The following is a 23985-nucleotide window of genomic DNA, read 5'->3' as shown; positions in this document are numbered from 1 at the left end:
GTCCTCATTTATCATTTTTAAGTCTATAAAGGGATCTTAGGTCAATATATTTGGACACACTGACTTAATGGAAAAAAGATTTAGATCTTAGGCGCTTCCTGCTGGTCTTCCGACATGAGTGGCAGGGGCTCAAACGCTTGGACCTGTCTCCACTGCTTTTCCCAGGCCGTTAGCACCAGAGTTAGATCTGAAGTGGCGAAGCAGGGGCTGTTATCCATGCTCACAAGTGATGCAGGTGTAAGCCACAGTGTTACAGGAAGAATCAATTCTACAATGGAAACCTATTTACTATCATGAAATGGCCAAGACAGATTAATAAGTTACTTGGCTTTTTCAGGCAGCTGACCCTTTTGTGGTCTAATATCTGACAAGCCTCCGGGACAGCAAGAATTTGGGACAGTCTGGGGACAGACGAATAGAAACAGGAAGAGCAGAGTTAGCAATGGGACTTAGGACAAAGCTGGGGTTTAGTCGCCATTGGGGAACAAGGACAGGGCGTGGGGGCGGAGCATGGGGCGGGGCTACGGTTAGGCGGCGCGGGCGCGGCCCGTGTGGGCGGGGTTGACGGTCGTGGGCGGGTTGGGAGCCCCGCCGGGGGTGGGCGTGGCCGACCGGGGCTGACGGGACCGCCGCGCGCACTTCCGGGTGTCACCCCCAGAGGGCGCCTGCCGCAGAGCCGCCCGCGAAGGCCGAGGCCGCACGGAGCTCGGCGCCGCCATGAAGGCCGTGGTGCAGCGCGTCACCCGGGCCAGCGTCACAGGTCAGTGAGGCGGCTCCGGGGCCCCGCGACCGGCAGTCTCACCTGGGGGACCCCCTTTCCTCGCTGTCCTCGGGAGCCGAAGAGCGCCCTCGTCGTCGGTGCCTGGTCGGCCCCGGCGCGGCCCGCGACCCACTCTCTCTCCCGCCTGGGGTCCTTGTGCACCTGCGAGCATCCCCTGGCCATGTGCACGAACACGCGCGGGGAGCGTTCCCCGAGGAGGAGCCCCGCCGGTTGCCGCTCTCGGTTTTAAATGCTCCATTTGGCCCAGTTTGCCAGGAGCCTGATGCCCGGCCGGTGAGACGCACGGGCGGCCAGCATGCCTCACGTGACCAGCGCCCACCACCCTGCTGACACACAACACTACCCAGCCCCCCGGCCTGGACGCCCAAGAATTCAAGACGAAATAGTACTCCCAGCCCCCCGTGATTTCCTGGGCATCAAGAAATGCCCAGCCATTATTCATCCCTTTGCGTTCTGTTGGGTGCTTGAGGCACGGGTCTAGCCGATGGGTAGAGAAACTTGCAGTCATTTCAAAAACCCAGGTCACGTAGAAAGACGAATGTTGAAAAATTTGAGTGACGAGTTTTGTCTTCCTGAAAATTTTATGGCTGGGATTGTTTCCATTCAGATCGTTCCAGTTACCTTCCCCTTTCAAAGTGATCTGTATCAAGCATGCCTTCTTGTGTCCACAAAGTGTAACCTACACGCAAAGGAGAATACCCTCAACAAACCATGTCATATGGAGGCCTGACGTCCGTTGGTCCTCCCTGTCCCTCTGCCTCCCTTCGGAATTACAGAGAGGGATAGAGAGAGCTGTTTCACCTGCTGATCCATTCCCAAAAGGCCACAGCTGCTGGGGTTGGGCACATTGAAGCCAGGAGCCGGGAGTGCCATTATGGTCCCGATGTGGGTGAAAGGGATCTGAACCCTTGGGTCCATATATCTATGACTTACTGTCCAGTAGAAACCAACAGCAAGGAAATGACGAAGAGGACGTTTTTATTACTGAGTGGAATGTCAGCTCAGTGCATGAATAATAAGACACAGTAAGAATGCTTGGCAAGAAGTTGGCACAGACACTCAAAAACCATCTTGAGCTCCATTTGAAATATGGGGTTCAGTTCACCCTACCGTGAGGAATCTCGGCCCAGGTACCAGGCCAGCATATGAGGTACTGTCTGAGGGTAATGGGATACGTATCTGGCTAAGCACCCAGATGCGAGCAGTGTGTGCCCAAAGATGTATTCTGTGGGTGACAGTCCTGGTTTGCACAGCTTTGGACAGCCCTGGCTCCCTAGGTAACCTTGCTACCTAGCCGGGGCACGAGAGTAGTGTGCTGAGGCAAAGCTTAGACGTGCAGCCCAGTCTGTATGCAGCCGTCTCTCTCTGGGCTGCAGCAAGAAGGAAACGCATCACTTTTTCTGTTTTGTGCTGCTTGTGTCATATTTTGAGCTTTGCTGATTTCCAAAAAGCATGGAACTCTCCTTTATGAGAATTGATGATGTTGAACAGGGTTCCCCAGGGGAAGAAAAGCAGTGTTATTTTTTTTTTTTTTTGGTGGACACACGCTCAATTGTGGGAAGTTTCAGGTGTCTCACCCAAGGTGACGCGGGTAGGATTGCCGTGTGCCAGTTCTTTGCTCGGCAGCTCTCGTCCTTTCCCAGCCTTACGTGGCGTGGGTGGATGTTAGTGACCTTGCATGGCATTCTGGACTCCTCTCAGTTTTCTGTGCCCAGCGATGTGAAGTGCCGGGGTTGTGAGGCAGCTCTGTGGCATGGAAGGCCTTCCTGTAGGTACCTGTGGGCGTTTCCCAGTTTCTTCTGCCTTGTGCTTCCTTGCAGTTGGAGGTGAGCAGATCAGCACCATTGGACGGGGCCTCTGTGTGCTGCTGGGAATTTCTTTGGAAGACACACAGAAGGAACTGGAGCACATGTAAGATGCCTCTTTTTCTTTGTTCTTCTTAATGTATTATTTGTTTTGAAAATCAAAGTTAGAGAGGGAGAGACAGAAAGAGGCAGAGAGAGGGAGAGATCTTTTATTTGTTGGTCACTCTCCAGCTGGCCACCGCAGCCAGGACCAGGCCAAGTCCAAACCAGGAGCAGGGCCTTTGTCTGCATCTCCCATTTGGGTAGCAGATGCCTAAACACTTGGGCCATCGTTCACTGTTATTCTCAGGTACCTTTGCAGGGAGCTGGATTGGAAGTGGAGCAGCTGGGACGTGAACCAGTGTCCATTCTATGCCACCACACCGGCCTTTGGATTGCCCTCTCTCAGTCCCTGAGTTGGAATGGGGTATATGGTGACCATGCTGGGACTCCCATAGTGCTCTGTGTTTGGGTGAGCTCTGTGTCTGTCTCCTTGATCTATTGTCCAGTTTCAGATCTGGATACTGAAAGGTAGTCTGAAAACTTGCCCTGCTCGGACAGTGATGGGGAAAGAGGAGGCCCGTTTAGTTTCCATTCTGATTGGCTCCTCCTGGTGAGGACTGGGTCTCTTTTTCTTTTAATGCAAAAGCTCAGCTTCTTTTCCTATACGTGCTTTCTCTTTTAAATTTGGACACAAAGTGATCTGGGTACTTTTTCTCCACCCCTCTCTTTCTCTTTCTTTCTTTTTTAAAATTAAGATCTATTTCTTTTACTTGAAAGAGTTACAGAGAGAGGGGAAGACAGAGAGAGAGAGATTGAGATTTTCCATTTGCTGGTTCACTCTCCAAATGGCCCCTATGGCCAGTGCTGGGCTGGTTCAAGGCTAGGAGCCTAGAGCTTCTTCCCAGTCTCCCACGTGGTTGCAGGGACCCAAAGCCTTGGATCATCCTTTGTGGCTTTCCCAGACCATGAACAGGGAGCTGGACCGGAAGTGTAGCAACCATAACACGGACTGGCACCCATATGGATGACAGTGCTTGCAGGTAGAGGATTAGCTTACTATGTCACCATGCCAGACCTGATCTGTGCACTCTATTGGCTTTTCCAAATGCCCAGTTGTACATGTATGCCTAAGAACTTGGACCGCATAGACAAACCCCTGCTGCAGGTCCTGCCCACCCACTCGGCCAGAGGCCTGAGGCTGACCTGGAATATGGGCTGTCTGACCTTGAAGCAGGTGCTCTGGTTACTGAGGTCAGGCATTTGCCATTGCTGCTGTGTGCTTGGCTCTCTTGGTCAGCCCCTTCTGTGCTCTCCTTGCTCCTCAGCCCTTCTTGGACATTGACTTGAGATGCTACAAGCTGTTTATGCTGCCCCTGGGGCCTCGGACTCTGTTGTCCTTTAAATATATATATTTAATTGGAAAGACAGATTTACAGAGAGAAAGAGAGAAAGAGAAAGATCTTCCATCTGTTGGTTCATTCCTTAAGTGACCACAACGTCTAGAACTGATCTGACATGAAGCCAGGAGTCAGGGGCTTCTTCTGGGTCTCTCACACGGGTGCAGGGTCCCAAGGCTTTGAGCCATCTTCTGCTGCTTTCCCAGGCCATAAACAAGGAGCTAGATAGGAAGTGGAGCAGCTGGGACGCAAATCGGCGCCTATATGGATCCAGGTGGATGCAAGGCAAGGATGTAGTCACTAATCTATTTTGCCGGGCCTTCCGCTGTCCTTTTGTACGAGATAGGAAGTCAGCCGTGGGACCTCATTCTCCATGAGGTGGTGGTCACTGACAAGGACAGTGCTGTGTCACTGCAGCAGTGCTGCCAGGTTCTTAGCTGTCCCTGGACACACAGCAGAGGGGGCAGTGCTTAGACACAGGGCTTTGGGTCTGATCTTTGTGACTGTAGTAGAGATGGGTCAGAGATGTGACTCAACGTAAGGCAGTCCTGGCTGTGGTGTGGGGGTGATGCGTGGTGCCTGGCACAGAGGGCGCCTGGGGGATAGGAGCCATCGAGTCCTTGCACACAGACACTTGTCCAGGCAGGCTTTCAGCTGTTAGGCAGGTGATTTTTCACCGTGCTTCTCAAGGCTGAACTTGTAAACTCGGCCTGGGCCGCTTCCCTGCCAAGGGGGCTATGTCATTATCCATGCGATGGAGAGAGCTGCCCTCTGGCTTGGGGAGCAGGTGAGAGTTGTCAAGGTGCCTTTTTCCAAATGTTTTTTTTTTACTTAGTAGTGGTAAGTTTTCCCGCAGAGTACTAGCTGGATCGTTCGTTTGGAGTAGCTCCGAGAAAAGGTGTAGAAATGGACTCTCAGGATCTCTGTGCTAAGACTGAATTCTTCAAAGGCAGCACAATAGCTCAACTGGCTAATCCTCTGCCTGCAAGTGCCAGCATCCCGTATGGGCACTGGTTCATATCCTGGCTGCTCTACTTCCTATGTGGCTCTCTGCTAATAGGCTGGGAAAGCAGTGTAGGATGACCCAAGGCCTTGGGTCACTGCACCCATGTGGGAGACCTGGAAGAAGCTCCTGACTCCTGGCTTCAGATCAGCTCAGCTTTGGCCATTGTGGTTATTTTGGGAGTGAGCCAGCAGATGGAAGATCTTTCTCTCTGTGTCTCTCCTCCATTCTGTAAATCTGACTTTCCAATAAAAGTAAATAAATCTTAAAAAAAAAAGATTGAATTCTTCCATGGAAGATTAACAGCGGGCCCCTGTTTTGACACGTCTTGCACTTTGAAGGGCTCCCCCTCCCATTCCTATAGCCATCACGACCCAGAAGGACTGGTAGGAAAGGGGGAAATCCCCAAATCATTCCAGGAGATAGGACTTCTATGTTACAGATGGGAAAACTGTGCCTTGGGCTGGTCGAATAACTCTGCTAAGGTCGTTCCTCTGTAAGCCACGCAATCATCATCATTATGTTCCTGTTTTGTACAATTCCTGGGATGTGTATTGAGGGTGTTTTATCCTTTGGGTTCCTCCCACCACTATTTCTACCCCTGTAGGGTCCGAAAGATCTTAAACCTGCGCGTGTTTGAGGATGAGAGCGGGAAGCACTGGTCCAAGAGCGTGATGGACAAGCAGTACGAGGTGCTGTGCGTCAGCCAGTTCACCCTGCAGTGCGTGCTCAAGGGCAACAAGCCTGACTTCCACCTTGCCATGCCCTCAGAGCAGGCGGAGGGCTTCTACAACAGCTTCCTGGAGAAGCTGCGGAAGACATACCGGCCGGAGCTCGTCAAAGGTAGGCTGAGGGTGGCTGCCCCAGGAGTGGAGGACCGAGTCAGCTGGAGGCGCGGTGTCTCCTTCCCGGGAGAATTGTTGTTGATGCTCATGACTTGTTTCACTCTAACTGTGGTGGCTGCTGCTGTCTTGCTAAACGCTGCCCCATGGTTGTGCCTGGCACACTGTGACAGTCTGCAGTAATCTAGCACTGGGTCCCATACAGTGATGTCCCTTTGATTGCTTCGTCAGCCATGTGGAAGACAAATTTACTGTGAGCCTCAGTAGGAGCCATAATGTCCTTTAATTTGTATGTACATATTTTTAGCTTTATTTATTTTTATTGGAAAGGCAGATTTATAGAGAGAAGGAGAGACAGAGAGGCAAAGATCTTGTTCATCTGCTGGTTCACTCCATGAATTGCTGCAGTACCTGGGGTTCAGCTGATCCAAAGCCAGGAGCTTCTTCCAGTTCTCTCAAGGACTTGAGCCATCCTCTGCTGCTTTGCTAAGCTGTATTTGGGGAGCTGGACCACATGTGGAGCAGCTTGGATTAGAACTGATGTCCTGGACTGGCATGGTAGTCTAAATCCTTGGCCTATACCCACCTGGATTCTATATGGGGACTGGTTCATATCCCAGCTGCTCCACTTATTATCCAGCTTCCTGCCTGTGGCTTGGAGAGCAGTTAAGGACAGCCCAAAGCCTTGGGATGCTGCACCCATGTGGGAAACCTTGCAAGAAGCCCCTGGCTTCAGATTGGCTCAGCTCCTGCTGTTGCAGCCACTTGGGGAGTGAACCAGCAGGTGGAAGATCTTCTCTCTGTCTCTCCTTCTCTCTATATAGCTGCCTTTCCAACTTAAAAAAAAAAAACCCCACAATTCTTAATAAAAAAAAAGAATTGATGTCTGTATGGGACTCCGACACTGCAAATAGCAGGATCAGCCTGTTGAGCCACTGTGCCAGCACTTGTCCTTTAATTTTTTGCAGCTGTATTAAAGAAGTAAAAAGGAACAGATGAAGTTAGTTTTGAAAAGGATTTATTTATTTATTTGACAGTCAGAATTGCAGAGACGGAGGGAAAGACAGATCTAACTGCTGGTTCACTCCCCAAATAGCTGCAATAGCTAGGACTGGCCAGGTGGAAGCCAGGAGCCAGAAGCTTCGACTGGGTCTCCTATGCAGGTTCTATCTTTTACTTTTCCCCCAGTATATTAGCAGAGTGCTGGATTGGAGAGCTATATATATATATAGAGAGAGAGATCTTTCAACCACTGATTTGCTCTTCAAATGGTGCAGTGCTCAGAATTGGGTGGGTCTAAAAGCAGGGGTCAGTAGCCTCATCTGGGCATTCCACATGGGTGCAGAAGGTTAAGTACTTGGGCCATCTTCTGCTGCTTCCCTGGGTGCATTAGCAGGGAGCTAGATCAGAAGTGGAGCAGCCAGACCCCCCTAGCAACCCTATGGGATGCTGGCCTTGTAGGTGGTGGCTTTCTGTGCTGACCTTGTGGTCTGAGGCCTCATATTTCTTTTCAGTTTTGCTTTTATAACTGAAACTTTATTTTGCATTTCTGGTTAGTTTTTCCTATTTATTGTGAAGTCTGAGTAGAGAGAAGATCGTTGTCACTTTGGTTTCTTCTCTGCATTCCTTGTCACCTCCACCCAGGGCATGCATGGTTCTGGCATTCCCTTTCCAGTCCCAGTTCTTCCTGCACAAACCCAGTGATAGGTGTTTGGCTGCGCAGCAGAGCCTCCTGTCTTGGTTCCTGTTTGTTGTGGTCTCCATGGTGATATTATCCCGAGTCGTTTCTTGGTTCTGTGTGGACTAGGAAACCTGGAGGACAAAGTCATTACTGTGTTGTCCTCAAATACTCTCAAAATTGTGGTTATTATCATTGTGTGACCTACTGGGGAACCCCATCTGGGCTTTGTATGTTTCAGGCCTTTTACAAAGTAGATCTCTCCATTCTTTATCTTGTTGAATCCCTTTTTCCCCTTTTTAAATTAAAAATTCATTTATTTATCTTCATTTTATTTGAAAGCTGGAAAGAAACACACAGAAACAGAGATAGCTCCCATCTGCTCTTTCACTCCCCAGATGTCTGTAACAGTTGGGCCTGGGCCAGGCTGCTTCCAGGAGCCAAGATTTCAATCTGAGAGTCTCATGTGGGTGAGATGTTAAGAAGAGCGGTCAAAATACTGCTCACAATGTGCACGTGTTGTAGCCAAGCACTCAGGTTCAAGTTCGGCCTCTGTTCCAGATCAAGCTTCCTGCTCATATCCACCCTTGCAGGCACATGATGGCTCAAGGGCTTGGCTACCTGCCACCAAGTCAGGATTTTAGGACAAGGCCATATAGCATCCCATAGCAGAAACAATTCTATAGCTTTGTATTCAATCTTGGTTCCAGGGCGAAGGAAGATCTGGCCTCCAGCTGTGCCGCTCTCTTCTCTTTAACCTGGTGTCCATCCAGAACCCTGGCGAATGTCCTTGAGCGTGGCTGAGTAGGTAGGAGAGGCCAGGAGGCCTGACAGATGCAGATGGGAAGCAGAGGAGGCGGACAAGGCAGGAGGTGGGGAATGTTCTAGAGCAGCACAAAGCGCCATGGAGCTGAGGCAACAGCAGTGGCGGACATCTCAGTTTCAAACACTGCCCATGTGCTGGATGACCTTGACCTTGCCCAGGCCCTCCCAGCTGCTCATGCAAACAAAACTCTCCGCGAGCCATGAGACCACCTGTAGCTCTTGCTTCACAGTTAGCTCTTAATTTCTATGGATTTGTTTATTTTTCTACTCTTTTTATACTTAAATCATGTTAGCAATGTGAGTGAACTTTCCATTTTGTGTACTTTGGCAAGGACTGTGATGTCAAGGCCTGATTACATTTTTTTAAAGCTTATTTGAGAAGGAGAAAGAGGGAGAGACATAGGCGGAGAAATGGGGAGAGGGAGGGAGAGATGAGAGACATAGAGAGAGAACTGTCCGAGCTCCTGTCTGCTGGTCTGTTCCCTTAATGCAAACGGCAGCTGGGGGGCCCAGCCAGGAGCTCCGGCCAGGTCTGTCCAGGTCTCCCACGTGCTGTCAGGGCACCTGTCTCTCAGTCGTCAGTGCTGCCTCCCAGAGACGACATCAGCAGGAAGCAGGAGCCCAAGCTGGGAATTGCACACAGGTGCTTTGGCGTGGGACAGGCATGTTCTAACCTGTGGCTTAGCCACTTGGCCAAATGCCTGCTTCAGAAAACATGGTTGTTGTCTGTTTGTTTTGTTTTTAAAGATTTATTTATTTTTATTGGAAAGGCAGATGTACAGAGAAAAGGAGAGGTAGAGAGAAAGATCTTCCATTTGCTGGCTCACTCCCAAGTGGCTGCAATGGCTAGAGATGAGCCAATCCAAAGCCTGGGTCCAGGAGCTTCCTCTGGAGCAGCAGGGTTCATGTCCAGCAGGCACGCTTCCCATCCAACTCTGCTTGTGGCCTGGGAAAGCAGTCAAGGATAGCCCAAAACCTTGGAACCCTGCACCCACATGCGAGACCTGGAAGAGGCTCTGGGCTTCGGACCAGCACAGCTCTGGCTGTTGCGGTCACTTGGGGTGTGAATCAATGGCCGAAAGATCTTCCTCTCTGTCTCTCCTCCTCTCTCTATATCTGACTTTCCAATGAAAATAAAATAAATCTTTGAAAAAAAACCTCTCTAGTTGGAGTTAATCTGTGTATGTGGGGTGAGGTCAGGGTCTAGTGGCACACGTTGTGGCTGGACGTCCAGGCATCCCGTGACTGTTGAAAAGTGTCCTCTTAAAATTAACATCAAGTGACTACGTGTAAATGTACAGGCTTATTTCTGAGTCTGTGCACTCTCTGTATCTATTATGCCAGAACTATGTGTTTTGATTATTGTAACTTCATAGTGAGTTTTGAAGTTAGGCAACGTGAATCCTTCAGTTTTCCCATCCTTTTGTAGTGGATGGTATGATCAGGTCACGCAGACGTCAGATGCTAGAAGGTCCACACTGGGAAGTGTGCCTCTTATTTTACCCCCATCCAACTAATTTCTCATGTTTCCTAGAAGTAATCATTTTGGTTAGTTTTTTCATAGTAGAAAACTATGAGCAAACATGAATCTGTGATTTATTCAAAAGGTAGCATGTGACACTCTGTTTGACTTTTTCTTTATTATTAAATTGATGGTGTGTCCCAGAGATTCTTGCACGTCTCTTCATTTTAACAGTTCTTGCGCGTTCTTTGCCTGGGCGTGGGTGGCCTGGGCTGGCCGACTTAGTACTTGTGCTACTTCGTTCAGAGCCTGTTCCCATTGTGCGCCTTTTTTTTTTTTTTAAGATTTATTTATTTTTATTGCGAAATCAGATATATACAGAGAGGAGGAGAGACAGAGAAGATCTTCCGTCCAATGATTCACTCCCCAGGTGGCTGCAACGGCTGGTGCTGTGTTGATATGAAGCCAGGAGTCAGGAACTTTTTCCAGATCTCCCATGCAGGTCCCAAGGCTTTGGGCCATCCTCAACTGCTTTCCCAGGCCACAAGCAGGGAGCTGGATGGGAAGTGGAGCCGCCGGGATTAGAACCGGCACCCATATGGGATCCTGGTGCGTTCAAGGCGAGGACTTTAGCTGGTAGGCCATTGTGCCAGGCCCAACGTCTTTTTTTGTCTTTGGGTACCAGGGGTGCAGTAGATGTATTTGTATGTAGGCTACTTCACGTGCTGGCAGATCCACCCATGGGAGAGGGATTGTAAGAAGCAGCCACTGCCTCACTGCTTGCCACATACTATATTTAAACTGTTAAAGTTTTGCCCATCTGACATATTTCACTCATATTTTTCTACAGATGTCTACAGATATTGTATTTTTTGTTTGTTTTATTTTTAAGATTCTCTAAAAGGTAGACTGGCAGAGAGAGGGAAAGAGACAGATACATCTTGCATGTGCTGGTTTGCTTCTCAGATGGGTGCAAAGGCCAGGTCTGGTCCAGAATAAAACTAGGAAATCTGGAACCCTGTGCGGGTCTGCCATGTGGGTGCAGGAGCCTAAGCACTTGGGTTGTGCTCCTTTGCTTTCCCAGGAGCATTAGAAGGGAGTTGGATGCGAAGGAGAGCAGTTGGGACTTGAATCTGTGTCTTTATAGGGGATGCCAGCATGGTGGGTGGTGGTTGAAGGTGCTGCACCGCAGTGCCAGCCATCTCCTTGTGGTTTTATGGTCCTCGGTGTGTTGGATATCTTTTAGATGTGGGTGAGTGACTTTGGTTTCCTTTGCAGTGAGCTGTCCGTGTGCATTGTCCCTTTTCCTGTTGTTTGTCAGGTGCTTTGTTTCTGAGCTGTTCCTCTGTGCTGTGCGACTGTCAGACGCTTTACATCTGCTGTGATTTGCCCTTTGACCTAGCTTCAGGGATTGATGGAAGCAACAGAATCGCAACAACAATTTTTTGAAATATCTGCTGGATTTTGAACTTGAGTTTTCTGTGATTCCTTTTACATTTTCCACTCCAGGATTAGAGAGAAATATGGCTCTCTCCCACTTCCCCCGCCACCCAGTGCTTTTATACTTTTTTTTTTTTTTTACTTTGGAGCCTTTGATCTATTTTGAGTTTATCTTGGGTAAACATAAAGCATGGGTGTAAAATTTATCTGCCATCCAGGTGTTTATTGAATAGAGTCCTACAACCATTTATTTTTAAAGCTGTCTTAAAAAAAGGAATGTAAGAAAAGAAAACATGTACTTCGCTAGTTGGAGAGTCCAGCTTCACCTCGTGTGCAATTTTCATTTGCATTTTATGAACTTGTACATCTCGTTTCTGTTCTTTCTGTTTATAGGCTGTGGCGCACTGTGTGACTTAGTGAGTTTGCTACACGTGTGGGCCAGGTCGGGCGACTTGCTTTCACATAGCTCTGTAATGTCTTGCCATCTCCTTCCTTTTTCTTTTCATTTCATTTAAATACTTATTTATTTTTATTTGAAAGGCAGATCTACAGAGAAAAGAGGAAGAGAGAGAGAAAGAGAGGGAGATTGAATTTGTCCATCTGCTGGTTCACTCCTCAAATGCTTTCAAGGCCAGAGCTGGGCCAGTCCAAAGCCAGGAACCTGGAGTTTCTTTTCGGTCTCTCATGTGGGTGCAGGGGTCCAAGAACTTGGGCCATCTTTCGCTGCTTTTCTGGGTGCATTAGCAGGGAGCGGGATCTAAAATGAAACAGCCTAGACTTGAACTGGTGCCCATATGGGATGTTGGCACGGCAGGCAGAGGCTTAACTTACTACGCCACGGTGCTGACCCCACCCCCTCCTTTTTTTTTTTTCTATGTTAAATTTTAAGTCAGCTTGCCAACTTCCAGGAAGTAGTCTATGTTAGTTTTCTAACCTTCAGGTTATAGATTGGTGAACCGTAGTGTCTGTGACAGTAATTGTCTTCTAGCATGTTCTAGCATGCTCCATTACAAAGGACTTAGCAACACTGCAGCCTTTTCCTAGTGCCAGCTGCACACCTGTTCTGCTTCTGCATCTGTGCAGCTGTGGCTTTCTGCCACACTTCCTGCCCTTGGCCTTGGCCTGCGGGTGAACCATAGTGCTGCCCGCCATTGGCAAACTTACACAGAGAGAGAGATTTTCCATCTTTTAGTTCACTCCCTAAATGCCCACAATTGTCAGAACTGAGCTGATCTGTAGTTGGGAGCCAGAGCTTCTTCCAGATGTCCCACGTGACAAGGCCCAAACACCTGAGCCATGTTCTGCTGCTTTTCCAGGCACATTAGCAAGGAGGTAGATTGGCAGTGGAGCAGTCAGGACTTGAACTGGTGCCCATATGGAATGCTGGCACTGCAGGCAGCAGGTTTGCCCACTAGGTCACAACACTAGCCATGGGATTTCATTTTCAATAGGAAGATAAGTGGATCTTTCCCAGTGTCTTTTCCTCCAAATGTGTGTGCTGTGAATGTGTTTTCCAACTTTGAGCAGTGCTGGCTAAGCCTTCATTGGTCACTGCTGGTGTCCTAGTGTACCCTGTGGGAGACCTCCTGTACATTCATGTAGAATCTTCATGTTTGTATTCAGAAGACAAATGGACCTGATTTTTTAAAAAAGATTTATTTATTTATTATAAAGTCAGATATAGAGAGAGGAGGAGAGACAGAGAGGAAGACCTTCCGTCCGATGATTCACTCCCCAAGTGAGCGCAACGGCCGATGCTATGCCGATCCGAAGCCAGGAACCAGGAACTTCTTCCGGGTCTCCCACATGGGTGCAGGGTCCCAAGGCTTTGGACCATCCTCGACTGCTCTCCCAGGCCATAAGCAGGGAGCTGGATGGGAAGTGGAGCTGCCGGGATTAGAACCGGTGCCCATATGGGATCCCGGTGCGCTCAAGGTGAGAACTTTAGCTGATAGGCCATGCTGCTGGGCCCAACCTGTCTGTTTTTTAAATTTACCAGTCTTTCTATTGTCTGATTTTAATGTTTGGGTGATAGCAGTCTTGCACAATATGTTGGAAATCTTCTAATCTTTTCTAAGCCTGGACTGTTTCAATATGGAAATTATCTCTTCATTGGCTTGTTTTGATTAGAGGCATAAGGACAGAGACAGAAGCAGAGAGTGTGAGAGATAGGGAGACGGCCGCCAGCTGCTGCTTCACCCCCCAGCTGCCTGCACTGGCAGGAGCCAGGCTCTGGGGACGCGAGAAGCCAGGTCTGCTGTGTGGGTGGCAGAGACCCAGTGTACTTGAACCACCACCTGCTGCTTCCCAGGCTGACAGGAAGCTGCAATCAGAAGCCAAGGGTGGCATTCAAACCTCAAGCAAGCCCATATGGGGCATGAGCATCTTTTTTTAAAAAAAAATTTATTTTTGTTTGAAGGGCAAGATTTTACAGAGAGTGAAGAGATGGAGAGAAAGATCTTCCATTTACTGGTTCACCCCCTACATGGCCCCAACGGCCTGAACTGAGCTGTAAGCTTGATCAGAAGCCAGGAGCTTCTGGGTCTCCCACGTGGGTTCAGGGACCCAAGAACTCTCTCAAACATCCTCTCTTGCTTTCCCAGACCACAAGCAGGAAGCTGCATGCAAGTGGAGCAGGTGGGACATGAACTGGTGCCCATATGGGATGTCAGTGATTGCAGGTGGAGGATTAGCCTGGTGCATCACTGTGCCAGACCCAGCATGTGCACATCTTAGTTGGAGTTGTAACCGTTGGGGCAAATGCCCACCCTATAGATAATTATTTATGTGTTAAGGATATATTTATTTGAAAGGCAGAATTACAAGCGAAAGATTTTCTGTCCATTGGTTCCCTTACCAAATAGACCACCACAGGTCAAGACCAGGAACCGGGAGCTCTGTTCCAGTGTCCCATGTGGGTGGCAGGTGTCTACCTGCTTTTTTAGGGTGCATGAGCAGGGAGCTGGATCAGAGGCAGGGAGCCGGGACTCGAACCACCATTTGGGATACCATCATTGCAAATGCTGGCCTAACTTGCTGTGCCAAGCACTGGCACTTGGAATTGTTTGCTGTAATAGAACTTGCTAATGTAATGAGTACCCTTGGGTCAGACATTCTGGCTGTTGCCCTGGGCAGCTTCCCAGCACCCTGGCCCGCCTGGGCAGAGCTCACTCGGCAGTTTCCTTCCTTCACGTGATTGCAGGATGCAGAGGCAGATGTTTGTGTGATGTGGAAAGAGCTCCATTGTCTAGGGCTTTATCTCTTCTCTCACTATGGTTAGTTCTAGTTCTTCCCTTTTTCTCCTTCAGAGTTTGGGTTTTTAATATTTTTTCCTCCAGAAAACTAATGCCTAAGCAAGTCTAGTTATTTGTATTGTTTAATCATTCATTATTTTGCTTTTGTTTTTACTGTTTTCATTTCAGCTTGCTCACTCCGTGTGTGTTTGTAGTTTATTTATTTATTTATTTATTTTCCTGTCCTGTTACATGTTACATTCAGTTTCTAATCAATGCGCTTAAAACCCAAGCCTTGGGGCCTGGTGTGATGGCTCAATGGCTAAAATTCTCACCTTGCAAGTGCCAGGATCCCATATGGCACCAGTTCTTGTCCCGGCTGCTCCATTTCCTATCTGATTCCCTGCTTGTGGCCTGGGAAAGCTGTATGGTGGCTCAAAGCCTTGGGACCCTGCACCCACATAGGAGGCCCAGAAGCTCCTGGCTCCTGATTGGCTAAGCTTCAGCTGTTGCAGCCACATGGGGAATGAACCAGTGGATAGATCTTTCTCTCTGTCTCTCCTCCCTGTAAATCTGCATTTCCAATAAAATTAAATCAATCTTAAAAAATGGTTAAAAGAAGAAAAAAATGACCTCAAGCCTCAAAAGATTTTGCGTGGCGCTTTCTTCCCATATCTGGCCCATCCGGAAATCCTGCTCTGTGCTCCTGTTCTCTGTAGGATCTGAGGGGCAGGGTGCCACCTCTGCCACCTGTCCTCAGCTGAGTGGTGGTGGAGCCTCTCTCTTGCAGGGTTTCCTGCCTCCAGTGGGGCCTCCCAACACGACAGAGCCAGTGTACCAACCCTGGGTGTGTATGTCCTATAGTCATCAAATCACATAATTTTAAAATGCTTAAGGATCACGGTTTCAGTTCTTAAGGATTTATTTGTTTATTTAAAAATTCAAGTTAGAAGGGGAGAGCGAGAGAGAGAAAGCGAAGTCCTTTTTTTTATTCACTCCCCACTCTTCCTCCCCTCTCTCCTAGAAAGTGAGGTCTTTCATCTACTGATTCTCTTCCCAAAGGATCGTAGTGGCTGGGGCCAGGCCAGTTCCAAGCCAGGAGCCTGGGCCCTCATCCAGACCTCCTGTGTGGGTGCAGGGGCCCAAACACTTGTGCCATCTTCTACTCTTTTCCAAGCGCATTAGCAGGGAACTGGATCAGAAGTGGAGTAACTGGGACTCACACCTGTGTCCATATGGGATGATGACTTCACAGATGGTGAGGTTTCATTTGCTACACACATGACTGGCCCTAGGGTCGCTGTGTCACTGCTTATCAGTAATTACAGAAGCAAATGTGCGTGTGTGTATGTGTGTAAGCACAGGGAGAGAGAGAGACAAATAGCAACAGAGACTGAAAGAAAATAGAGGTGCAGACAGCAGAGGGCCTTGGTGGAGGTGACCATATGAGGACCCGCTCCCTTGGTAACAGCAGCTTGTGGCCCCTGGCCATGGGCAGATGCTGGCTCCGGCCGTGGGGGCTTCCTGCTCAGCCCTCAAGGCCACCTGGAGCTAGAGTGATGGCCCTGGTCTGTCCATGGGCTCATTTTATTTTACTGAGTTATTTTGTTTCTCAAATTTGTTTGTGTGAAGGACATAAAAGAGGAAAAGAGATAGAGAAAAAGAATCTTCCAACCACTGGTTGACTCCCCACATGCCTACAGCAGTCTTGGGTGGGCCTGTCTGAAGTCAGGAGCTCCAGCTGGGTGTCCCATATGGGTGGTGGGGACCCAGGTTTGAGCTGAGCTGTCACCTGGTACTTTCAAAGGTGTGCATTGGCAGGAAGCTGGATCAGAAGTGGAGTAGGGTGTTGTCAGGCTCCAATGTGGGGTGGGCGCCCACCAAGTGATTCCTGCACTGCTCTGCCAAACCTCCAATCTTGTGGCTTATTTTGAGTCTTACCTGAGCCCACTTGTTTGCTTTTTGTATCCTATGCTGGGATTCCCAGGAGTTTCACCCTTGAAACAGGGGCAGTCTGAGGGCGGAGAGGGCCTTCTCATACAGCTGGCTGGAGGCTCTGTGTCCAGCGAGACTGACACAGCTTTCTCATCTGCCACCCCTGGGGGATGCCCCTGGAGAGCAACCGTTGTACACACCTGTTCTCCCCATTGTTTGTCAACAGCATGCTGTGCTTTTTGGATATAGCTATGCGTCCCATCCCCTCAACTTGCCCCTAGACTGGCATGGCCAGTGGCAGGTGGGATGATGGTAATAGTGGCTAGAAGTCCCCACACACTCGCCATACTGACTCATGTGTACCCTTCTTGTCATCCCTGGTTCACTGTCCTGGAGCAGGTTGGAACCCCTTGGGGAGTGGGCATCAGGGGTGAGGTGCTCTCTGGGGGCCTGAGTGGGCCCAGCCGGGAGGCATCCTGCTGGGACATGTGGCACTGAGCTGCCCGCCACGTGCCTAGCCTGCAGCTCTGGGTTAGAAGCCTGTGACTTAGGTTTAAGAATAACTCAGTGATGTCACTGGAGCAGCCCATGTAAGTGTTTTGTTGATAGGCTTTTTGTCTTGTCTTCTTTTATAAAAACATATTTCTTTTTCCCCTGGCCAATGCATGGTCCCCCTCCACCCCCGCCCTGGGGGGGTTTATCCTTTGACGTGAACTGGAAAAAAATATTGCCATTTTAAGATCTCTTAAAGCTTGTGTGGATTTATTGTGTGTACAAATGGAGATGCAGATACTAGTTCTGTTCTTAGCTGAGGAAAAACAAGCAAAGCAAATAAATTTCATGCTTCTTGGCATGGTAAACATGGTGAGGTATGGCTGTCTATCCTGGCAACAGCAGTTCAAGGTCGGAAATAATTCCTTGTCTCCTGAGCCTGCCTGCGACTGAAATTTGCTCCTAATTGTAGCCATAATTTTAGCATGCAATTAAACACATGACTTCCTTTGCAGCTGATGTCTTTCTCCCTAGTTTGACACCACATGGACAACACAAAAGCCCCGTTGAGGCGGATGGCCATGTGTGGGGTCACCACTGTTTGAGCAGATCTGGTGACTCAGTAGGAATGACCCCATGGCCCAGCAAGTGGCAAGCAATGAGACCACTCCAGTACTGTTTCCAGTGCTCCTGCCTGCTGGCTAAAGTCAACCATCCTTCACCCAACTTGGGGCCTATTCTGTTGCTAAGGGGAAGGCTCGCCAGGAGGGTAAACCAGTGGGAAGAGACCATGGGGGACCTGTGGGGATGGGAGCAGGGCTGATGGAGGTCATGTGCATCCCAGGGCTGTGGAGGTGAGGAGCATGGAGTCCACGAGGTTGGGCAGCAGGTCACCTGCCCAGGGCAGGGTTTGTAGGATACAGCACGAAGGTGGCCTTCCATGAGGTTGGGATGGTTTACCTAACTTGTGTGACATCTTGTGACTTATGCACTTAACCTGTGGTCCGTCTTCTTTCAAAGGGCCAGCGGCAGCTCCTCTGCTCTTGCCATTCTCCCCTGGTCATGGTGTCAGCTTCCTCTCCCCTCGCTGAGGGGCTGGTTTTGCTCCCTGGCTTTGCGATTTCACTTAGGTGCCTTAGGTGAGCATGCTGTTGACAGACAGTGAGCTTGCTCACTCTACACCCCTTGTAACTACTCAAAATGCTCTTTCAGATGGCAAGTTTGGTGCCTACATGCAAGTGCAGATTCAGAACGACGGACCTGTGACCATAGAGCTGGAATCTCCGGCACCTGGCGCTGCCACCTCTGACCCAAAGCAGGTAAGCCTCCAGTGTGGGGCTGGGGTCTGGAAGTCTCTCTTAGTTTTGATTTAGTCCCTGATATCCTTGTTTATTTAACACCCTCTTCCCCAGCAATGAGTGCTGTGGCAGAATGGGACAGTCCACCTCCCTTGCTCCCTATTCTTCAGATTCTTCGTCAACCTTTGCTCAGCTCCTTCTGGGCTCTTTTCGTTTGTCAGAGTCCATGGAGCTTGCCCACCACTGGGTGGCAGCAGAGCCGCGGCCCAGGCCTGGTTAGTTCCCATTTGCATGTGACATCCTGTTACCTGTATTCTCTGCAGTGTTCCTTCTCCGTGGGACAAACAGCCACTCACATTCAGTCCAGAGTCTTGTCCATGCGGCATCCTGTCCCAGGTGTGGGTAGATGTGCCACGCACAGTTCTTTGTTCATTTTGCTAAAACACTGTCAGACCTGGATTTGCTGCCAGCTCCTGTGAGCTTTCAAAGAAAAAAGCTTTCAGGTAATTAAGATCGGGAAAGGAAATGTGTTAATGTCGCATTTCTCTGCCCTCATGCAGGTTTAATACACCTGCTCAAGACTCTAATTAACACTTGATGGAGCTGTGGGCCTGGCAGGCAGAGGAGTGAGGCTGCAAGGACATGGCTGTTCTGCTCCCCTCTCCCTCCCTCCCTCGCTGGGATCCACGAGGGGCAATGGTGCAGCCGACGACGGAGGCTCGGCTGTTTGCCAGCTGTGTTCTCACGTGGACTGGGTGTGTTCTTGCTTGTAACCGATGCCTCGTGTCAGGGGAGACCTTGGGGCATGGCTGCTGTGGCGATGCTGGCATGACAGGATGGTGCTGGAGGGCCCTGGAATTACCAATAACATCTAACCAGTCACAAATGATAAGTAGGCTCGCAAATGGGAGCTTTGTCTTTCAAAGTCGTCTGAGAGAGAAAAAGAGTTCCTGGCATCCCCTAATTGTAGTATCTTATGTAGCCATAGTACAATAATTAAGACGTTGAAATTCGTATTGATACAGTAGTGTTAATGTCATTGAAAGCCACATTGGGGTTTTGCTAGGTTTTTATCTTTTGATGTTCGTTTTCTGCCCCAGGACGATGCAGGATCCCACGTTACCTTCTTTGTCTGTGGCAAGTTTTGGGCAGTTCCTCAGTCTCTCCTCGTCTTCCCTGATCTTGACCCTCAGATTAGCCGGCTGTTTTGCTTCCTGTGATGACTTTAAGGCTGTGCATGTTGGCAGGGAGAGAGAGCAAATAGCACCAATGTGATCTTGTGTCCTTCGGGGTGCTCCTCTCAGGAGGCACGAGGTATGGCTGTGTCTCTGGACAGGTGCTGTTCGCCTTGTCATTCGGGGCAGGGGGAGTCTCCCAGAGTCCTCCCCCTTGTGGGACCTGCCACCCTGTCTCCCCTGCTGTGGTCCTTCCTCATCGTGCCTGACAGACTGCGCTCTGCTTTCCCACTGCATTGGCAGAACTGGTCTTCCCTGGCCAAGGCCAGCCTCTGTACCCAGGCTAGAAGTGCTTGCACGACTTCAGGGAGCCCCCGTGGAAAGTGAAAATGGGGAGCCCCTTGCTCTGAGATGGGAGTACAAGGTCGGGGGAGGCTGCATGAATGCAACGCCTCTGGAGGTCACCACACCCCCTTCTCGCCAGACTGGGCTCACACCCTTCCCACCTGCCTTCTCAGCTACCTCTGTCCTCTTGTTAGGGCTAACTCTTGGGCCCATGCTTTGTTTCTGCTAGCTTATCATTGGGGTTAACTTGAAGTGATTTGTTAGAGAGGCAGAGCACTGGAGAAAGTGGAGCAAAGTAGAGTATAGGTATGTAGATAGCTCTCCCATCTTCTGGTTCACTCCGCAATAGTTAAGGCCAGGCTGAGCCAAACCAGGAGCCAGGAATTCCATCTGGACCTCCCGTGTGGGTGGCAGGGGTTCAAGCATGTGGGCCACCATCCCTGCTTTCCCAGGTGCATTAGCAGAAGCTGCATCAGAAATGGAACAGCTGGGATTTGAACTTGTACTCTGATATGGGGTGCTGGAATTGCAAGCAGTGGCTTAAGCTGTTGGGCTACCGCACAGGTGCCCTGGCTTGTTAGTGTGCTCGGGCGCCTGCAGTGAGAAGTGCCTCATTTTCCCTCCTGCTCAGCTCTGTGAAGATGCTCGCTGGGCTGTCTGTGTCTCCTGAGCCTTCTCCACAGTTCCCCCTTGGCCACCGTGGCAGCGCCTGCCCTGTGGCCCTCCTGTACTAGAAGTTGCTGCAGCTCTGTCTTCCGGATCGCCCTCTCTCCCAGTTTGCTTCTTGCCTCTGGCTACTCCTCAGGGTCAACTTGATCAGTATTCTCTGGTTTTGATTTATTATTCTGCTTTAACTTTATATGGAGAAAAATTTTAATTGGGTATGTGTTTAGTTATCAGTCTAAGTATTTTTTTCTAGGAACTGTTAGGGTAGCACAGTATACCCCTAGGATTGTCCACCTTCTTGTTAGCTAGCTAGTGCTCCCTGCTTGCTTGTTCAGGCCAAAGGATGCCAAGACACAATTATCTCTGGAAAGTGAGGTTGCAGATCTAATGTGCGACTTGAGGACTTGACTGTATTGTATTGCAGACCAAAAAATTGCCCAGTGAGTGAATTTTAGGTACTTGGACAACACACATTTTCTCTCTCTCTCTCTCTCTCTCTCTCTCTCTCTCTCTCTCACACACACACACACACATGGTAATTAAAGGTTAACTGTGTCCATTGATGGCTGTGTCATTTATGTGGCCATAGTGACCATATATGTGTATTTTTAAAAAAGATTTATTTATCTCTATTGGAAAGGCAGATTTACAGAGATAGAGAGAAAGATCTTCCGTCTACTGGTTCATTCTCCAAGTGGCCTCAGAGGCAGCTTTGTTGATCCAAAGCCAGGAGCCTCATTTGGGTCTCCCACACAGGTACAGGATCCCAAGGCTTTGGGCTGTCCTCCACTGCTTTCCCAGGCCATAAGCAGGGAGCTGGAAGGGAAGTGGAGCAGGCACGACACTAACTGGCACCCATATGGGATCCCAGCATGTGCAAGGCAACGATTTTAGCCACTAGGCTACTGTGCTGGGCTTCCCCATGTATGTATATTTCAGATCATCATGATGGTAAAGCTATTTGGCCTAATGGTTGGCCTGGTTGATGCTGTGTTCTACATCATAGTACCTGAGTTTGAATCCCAGTTTTGCTCCTGCTAATGTAGACCCTGGGACGTAGCAGGTGATGGCTCAAGGACATGGGGGATCCTGTTTGACTTTCAGCCTGGCACAGGCTTTTGCTGGCATCTGGGAATTAAGTCAAGAGATGGGGGATTTCTCTCCCTGCACTTAGCAACAACAACAATGGGGCCTTTAAAAAATGGTTTGTGAGCTAGTGCCCATATAGGATGCTGGTGCTATAGGTAGATGCTTTGTTTGCTATCCCACTATGCCAGGTCTAAATGATAATAATAAAAAAGTAGTATATCTTAAAATGTATACAATAAAGCAACCAGAAGATAAACCAAAAACTCACCAAAATCCAAACGGCAGGTTTAAAACAAGATATTTTCAGTTATTTTGAAAGCTTTACAGAGAGAATGGTAGAGAAGGAGAGAAATCTTCCATCTGCTGATTCACTTTGCAAATGACCAAAATGGCCATGGCTGGACCAGGCTGAAACCAGGAGCCAGGAACTTTATTCACATCTCCCCTGTGGCTTCAGGGGCCCAAATGCTTGGGCTGTCTTCTGCTGCTTTCCTAGGTCATTAGCAGGAAGGCATTGGAAGTGGAGCAGCTAAGATATAAACTGATGCCCATGTGGGATGCTGGCTCTATCATACATTAGCCTGCGTTATTTATTTATTTATTTTAAACAACTTTTAATGGCTGTATTAACTCATTAACATAACAGACTATAAGTATTTCTTTAAAAATAATAAATTTATTTTGCTGATGTTTACATAATTGAGGGATGCATGCCCATGTGGACCATCAGTTAGGGTGGGGAGGGTAAAGGAATGGGGGAAAGTGGAGAGAGAAGGGGAGAGGGCCCCTCCCAGCAGGTTAACTGCTTCAGTACCTGGGAATAGGGAAGGCTACCCAGTGTGGAGCATGTTCTGAGGATACTGCTTAAGTAGTTTCGATAATTCTGAGATGCTGTTGATTTTGTTGCTTCAGGGTTGAGGAAATCCTTCCAAGGTTCATTGGCTGATATAATCTACCTTAGAGTCTCGATTTGCCCAAGTACTTGTTGGGGGAACTGTCCTTTGCAGGACTCAATGAACCGGTTGTTATGTCCCACGCGGCATTCTCCTTTGCTTTCCAAGGATATAGTCAGGCTCTGGATGGGAAGTAGAACAGCCAGGACACAAACCAGTGCCCATAAGGGATCCCAGGGCTTGCAGGGGAGGATTAGCCAGTTGAGCCATCGTGCTGGCCCCTGGTGCATTTTCTTGAAGCGCATGGGTTTTCCTGTGTCAGTTGCCATTATCCATGTGTTTCTGACCCTGGAGTCTGAGGCACAGGTCCTTAGCAGGTGGCAGCGAGCAGGCACAGAAAGGTCTTGGTGACCGTGGGACTAGCCTCTGCCTGTGGCCATCTTCTCAAGGAGAAGGCACTTCCTTTTGGAGCCAGTGCTGATTTGCTTGCTTTTGTGTTGATAGGAAGAGCAGGCGTTCTCTTCCTCATTGTACTGCAAGCTGCTTCATCCTTGCGGTATATAAATATGGCCTCTTGAAGCCATCGACACAAATGAACAACAGATCCATATGTGTGCTTGTGTCTGCATGAGTGTGCCTGTGTATGTGAAAGTATGGATTAGTGTGCCTTTGCGTGTGGAAGTGTGGTTGCATTGAGTCCCTTTGTTATGAGGCGGTGTGCTGGACAGTGTGAGGCAGAGAAAGGGGTACTTTCCCCCCTTCCCTGTGACAGGCTAGCCACAGGCACCGAGGCATCAGCATCTCCTTCTTGGCTGATGCCTCCCCCAGTTGGGATCCTCCCCATTCTCACAGTGGATGGAGCTCTTTCCTGCCTTGGGGTCTTCCCTCCAGCCCGGGGCACCTCCTCCTCTGGGACTCTCTGACCCCCATGCTGCCTTGGTCACAAGGTCCTGATGGTTTATCTCTCCATCTGCTTGCCCCCTGGCTTCTTCTCTGGGCACACCTCTCAGTCTCACCTGCTGCTGTGCCTGGGAGGCAGACCTGGCATGTGTCATTGGCTGTGACTGTGTTGACCTCTAGGGATGATCAGAAGACAGTGGTGCTTTTCAAACTGGTACCTCCAATGCTACATTCTCGTATGAGCATCAGAGCTCAGTCAATGGCTGACGTGGCTGCTGCAGGCCAAGACTGGGCTCATCCATGTGGCCAGCGAGTTGCCCACCTAACCAGCTCTATCTTCATGTTGAAAACAGCCCATGGTGAGAAGTTGGAGGAACATGGCATTCTTGCTGAAAAAGAAGGCACTTTCAAGGGAGCAGGGCACAGAAGCAGTAGCAAACACACTGGGCAGAAGCTGAGGTTTTTATGGACAAACATGCTTCTGGAACATTCTGATTCCTACCTGGTGTGTGCTTGCTGGTGTGTGACTTCCCCCATGGGCAGACAGACATGGGGGGACTGTACCTCCTGGCCTGTGGTAGGAGCTGATGCTTGCTCTTGTAATCCTGAGTTCCTTCCCCCTAGTATATGTAGGAGTCTTTACCTGGGCCTCTCACATGTGAGAGCAGGTGGATGCTTTCCTGG

General features: G+C 49.3%; 1 protein-coding gene across 1 annotated transcript in view; it reads left to right on the top strand.

Annotated features, from left to right (window-relative positions):
• The first annotated feature begins 670 nt into the window (after nt 1–670).
• The window catches only part of DTD1 (D-aminoacyl-tRNA deacylase 1), a 107557-nt gene continuing 84242 nt past the window's right edge, over nt 671–23985 (top strand). Inside the window, exons 1-4 of the mRNA XM_040981792.1 lie at nt 671–760; nt 2602–2692; nt 5636–5871; nt 18148–18254. Of these exons, the coding sequence (XP_040837726.1) occupies nt 718–760; nt 2602–2692; nt 5636–5871; nt 18148–18254 (477 nt within the window). The 5' untranslated portion in view covers nt 671–717. The remainder of the gene's footprint in view (nt 761–2601; nt 2693–5635; nt 5872–18147; nt 18255–23985) is intronic.

Source organism: Ochotona curzoniae, unplaced genomic scaffold (genome assembly GCF_017591425.1).
Source record: "Ochotona curzoniae isolate NIBS_2020 unplaced genomic scaffold, NIBS_Ocur_1.0 contig_3520, whole genome shotgun sequence".
NCBI lineage: Eukaryota > Metazoa > Chordata > Mammalia > Lagomorpha > Ochotonidae > Ochotona > Ochotona curzoniae.
This window is presented reverse-complemented; position numbering and strand designations above follow the sequence as displayed.